Source organism: Sinocyclocheilus rhinocerous, unplaced genomic scaffold (genome assembly GCF_001515625.1).
Source record: "Sinocyclocheilus rhinocerous isolate Xijiao unplaced genomic scaffold, SAMN03320098_v1.1 scaffold3426, whole genome shotgun sequence".
In the NCBI taxonomy this organism is placed as follows: domain Eukaryota; kingdom Metazoa; phylum Chordata; class Actinopteri; order Cypriniformes; family Cyprinidae; genus Sinocyclocheilus; species Sinocyclocheilus rhinocerous.
The window spans coordinates 72,108-76,662 of record NW_015635159.1 but is presented as its reverse complement, the minus strand read 5'-3'; the positions used below and the strand labels follow the sequence as shown (position 1 = coordinate 76,662).

The following is a 4,555-nucleotide window of genomic DNA, read 5'->3' as shown; positions in this document are numbered from 1 at the left end:
CACACACACACACACACACACACACACACACACACACACACAGCTGGGTAGATTACTGATTACACATTACATGATGAAAACTGTAGTTAGTAATGTAATCTAAGTTACTCATTTTAGGTAATGTATTCTGACTACTTTTTAGATTACTTTTTTATCTAACTTGTTTTAAACTTGCCACTGAACGTACCATGTTGATATAAAAAAGCAAAGAGAAAGAAAATATATTCCATTCTTTTTTTTTTTCAACATCATAAAATGCATTAAACATTACATTAAACCAGAGTTTCCCAAACTGGACTCAATGTAAGAACCGCAGTGAGTTTGTGAGTTGATAAAAAGTTAATCATTAATTAAACACTAAAAATAGAAATATTTCATTTGTTAACCTGCATGTCAATGTGACGATTAAGCGACAACGAACTGTAATGTGTTGTTAAATTATTGAAATATTAACTTCCTCAGAGATTTCTCAAGAAAATATTTCAGGTCAAAGTGGTTTTGGCTGACAACAATGTTTGGGAATCTATTTAAAAGACGAATTAATGAGAATCAATAAATTATGAATGATTCACTGCCATTGTGTGTATAATATGTAATCATGTAATCCATAAAGGTAACTGTAATCCGATTATGAGCATTATAAAATGTAACATACTCTTGACTACTTGATTACAACTACTTGATTTTTGGAATCTGATTATGCAATCCAGATTACATGTGATCAGTTCCTACCCAGCTCTGTATACTGTATATATCTATATATATATATTTTTTAAATATGCACTTTAGCCCCAGCCTCCACTCAATCAAATTATCAAAAAGTATTTGATGATATTGAAAATAAAAACTACTGGACTTAAAGAACAGAAAAATGTACATATAAACCATTTTGAGGGATGTAAACAATAAAAATCTAACGCAACGGTCCTAACGCATTTCCCGTATTATACTTTTAATTTCCATAACTTCTCCATTCAGAAAGGTCCACATTTTGATAAAAATGTTATGACAGCCGTGTTAACGTTAGTTATGACTGAAGTGCCTCCTATTACTGTTTTGAAAGTTTGACAAGCAGGAAATGTTCATGGGTCAGTGACATGACCGCACTGAAAAGGTCTATTCAAAAATTTGTACTCACACTGAAAAGGATGATGAGTTTCCCTTTCTCAAATGGCCGACGGTGCATTGGCATCCCCTCATTCAGAACACATTTCTTATCCCCAGGTCTGATCAACTCCCCTATTAATGCAACAAAGAAAGACAATACATTTGCTTTACCCATCTACAGTTTATATTACAGTTATATCAGCTCTGCTATTTTTAAGATTCATTTAACAACTAGCCAAGCTTCTAATTGGTAGTTTTTACTCTCTAAATGAGTCTTCAGGAGTAAATTGAGAAAGATATCAGAACCAGTTACACCAAATCCAGGTAGACCAACTTAATCACAGCCTACAAGAGATATTACATACATGCCTGGTTGTCTGGTGATATACAAGGTCAATAAAGCACTAAGGATTAGGAACTCTGGAAAAGCCAATAGCAACAATGACCAGAAGGTGTGCCATCTGCCAAGGTTACGTAATATCTCTCCTGCCATTCTCCCCAAGCCAGATCATCACTAAGAGTGGATATGCTTACAGGTTCAAGACAGAAACTTCCATCAGGCTGTATGCAATGACCAGCACAGACCCACCATGTTGCTGATGTTATAGAAACCTGCATGTAATGCTTGAATATTTATGTAGGATGGTTCACCTGGATGGGATGTGATGAGTAGAGTTCTGTTGTCCAGTGTTTTAACAGGTTTTTGAAAACCACATAATGACTCTACCAACTGTAGCTCCATGTTCATGATGAGGTCCTCTGCTTGTCTGACAGGGGAAACGGTAAGTACATTAATCATTATGTTTCTTACATAATATCTATATATTCTGTTCCCTAATTGCCTTGTCTAAATGACCAAGTACTGTAACAGGCTGTCCCATATACAGAAAACACAGAAAGCGTGACACAAATCCTGAAATAAATGAGCCAGTGCTGCCATCTCCAGGACAATATCATCAATGACATACCTCTGAAAATAACACAGCCCCTGCATCTTGAAAAACAAAGCCTAAATTTGATGATGGCAAATAAAAAAACAATCAAAAGTTTCCATCACATGCAGTTCATATTATGCACTTATAATAACGAAATGACAGCAGTCAAATGTCAAAAGTTTAAAAATAAGTATAATAATAATTTAACTTACAATCTGTGAAGTAGTTGAATTTTTTTTTTTAAATATTCAATTTATTGTTGCTACATAACACAAGTTATGTACATAATAAAGAACTTTACATAAACACAGGTTTTTAAATAAATACTCTTTTTTTTTTCATTTAAAAAAATAATTTTCTGTCGTTTTTTAGATGTAGTAAAACACCCACAGAAGTGAACTTTCAGTCACTGGCTATAATTCTAACCTTGAAATAAGGATTATGCATAAAATAATGTCTTCAGAAGCATTCATACATGTGAAAATCGGCTGAGAATTAAACAATTGTCTTTGTGGCAGTTTTCCTGGTGGTTGGAGAATAATACAAGACTTCTTCAAAGAACTTTACATAAACACAGGTTTTTAAATAAATACTCTTTTTTTTTTCATTTAAAAAAATAATTTTCTGTCGTTTTTTAGATGTAGTAAAACACCCACAGACGTGAACTTTCAGTCACTGGCTATAATTCTAACCTTGAAATAAGGATTATGCATAAAATAATGTCTTCAGAATCATTCATACATGTGAAAATCGGCTGAGAATTAAACAATTGTCTTTGTGGCAGTTTTCCTGGTGGTTGGAGAATAATACAAGACTTCTTCACCTTACAAATGGTTTTTGAAAGCAAAAATGCTACGAAATGCACATATTTTTTGAGAAAATATGATGTACTAGACACTATTTTTAGAATCAGCACCCCAAAATTAGCAAAAAAAAAAACAAGTATTGAATTTCATTCAGCAAATATAATGCAGGACAGTGTAATCAGCGTCAACTTCAAACTTCAGTATTATCAGCATTATTTAACATAAATTAACAAACCAAACCAATTACATAACGAAAAACAAAAACAAAAAATCAACCAGGAATTCAGAGACTGACTTCTACCGTGTGGTTTTACCTGGTGAAAACCGGGTGTGCTCTCTGATCCAAGACAATAATAATGTCTCCAGGTTCAAGGCCAGGCTCCTGGTCGCCCTCCCCATGGAACACTATTTTCTGTCCATCTTTCATACCTGCAATAACACATAATCAAGCATAAATAAAAGTAACAGACTGCATAGAACAGATGTTTTGGACTAAACCGTGCTTTTCCTATCACTTTCTAACCTTTATTAATGTGCACATCAAGAATCTTCTTCTGTCGTAGTATCTTGCGACCAGCGCATGTTTTGCAACGGTCGCGGTGACCAAGTCGCTGACCTTGCCCCTGACAGCCGGAACAGACTGTTGATATCTGCTGCACCATGCCAGGTGCTAAGTGATGTAGTCTGACCTGGACACCCACCCCACGACACAAAGGACACACTTCTATCACTCCTTTACGGCCTCCACGACCTGTAGTACAAAATTCAGTGTAAAAAAAAAACAAAACAGTTATAAAAAAATCCAACTATTGTTTTTTAAATACTTAAGCAGCACAACTGTTTTCAACTTAGGGATGCAGCGATTAACCAGTTTCACAATTAACCGCGCATTAAAATGTCACGGTTAATTAATCGTAAAGGCTCCGCTACACCGAGTGTTTCTGTTCCACAGAACGGAACAGTTGCAACGTGCGCAAAACGAAAACAAAGTTACACTAGCGGTGCACCGGCTTTAAATGCTGTGCTTATCAGAGACACGGAGGCTACTACACACACTAGATTAACTTTGACAGAGGAACCAAACAGCGATCCTTTATTTCCACCAGAGAGATTCCTGAAGTCGATAGTGTGGGACCATTTTGGGTACACCAAGAATGACCAGGGTGTCATTTAAATATTGCCGTAAAAACGGCTGCTAAAGAGCGAATACACGGCTTTAAACTATTTTATGCTTATTAGAGACACAGAGGCTAATACACACACTAGATTAACTTTGCCAGACGAACTGAGCAGCGATCCTTTATTTCCACCAGAGAGATTCCTGAAGTCGATAGTGTGGGACCATTTTGGGTACACCAAGAATGACCAGGGTGTCATTTAAATATTGCCGTAAAAACGGCTGCTAAAGAGCGAATACACGGCTTTAAACTATTTTAATGCACGACGTGAAGGCAAGACTGACGCGAAGCTACGGCTCGTTATCCCAGTATTCTGTCCACTTCAGATCAGACAGATGACATAGTGTGGTAAGATCACATTTATTTGAATTAATTAATTATAACATTTAGCTACTTGAATTAATTATTTGATCGAGAGAGAGGGAGAGATAGAGAAGTGTGTGTGTGTGTGTGTGTGAACCTGCGTTAGCGCGTCTCTCTACAAACATGTGAGTTTAGTTACTTAAACAGTGATTTTACCCTCTCCTTG

General features: G+C 35.9%; 1 protein-coding gene across 2 annotated transcripts in view; it reads right to left on the bottom strand.

Annotated features, from left to right (window-relative positions):
• The window catches only part of LOC107746728 (dnaJ homolog subfamily A member 1-like), a 9,647-nt gene that overhangs the window by 1,698 nt on the left and 3,394 nt on the right, over positions 1 to 4,555 (bottom strand). For both annotated transcript variants that reach the window (XM_016561020.1, XM_016561021.1), the window contains exons 5-8: positions 3,372 to 3,599; positions 3,163 to 3,277; positions 1,759 to 1,874; positions 1,139 to 1,239 (exon numbers count right to left, since the gene is read on the bottom strand). In XM_016561020.1, coding sequence (XP_016416506.1) covers positions 1,139 to 1,239; positions 1,759 to 1,874; positions 3,163 to 3,277; positions 3,372 to 3,599 — 560 coding nt within the window. The remainder of the gene's footprint in view (positions 1 to 1,138; positions 1,240 to 1,758; positions 1,875 to 3,162; positions 3,278 to 3,371; positions 3,600 to 4,555) is intronic.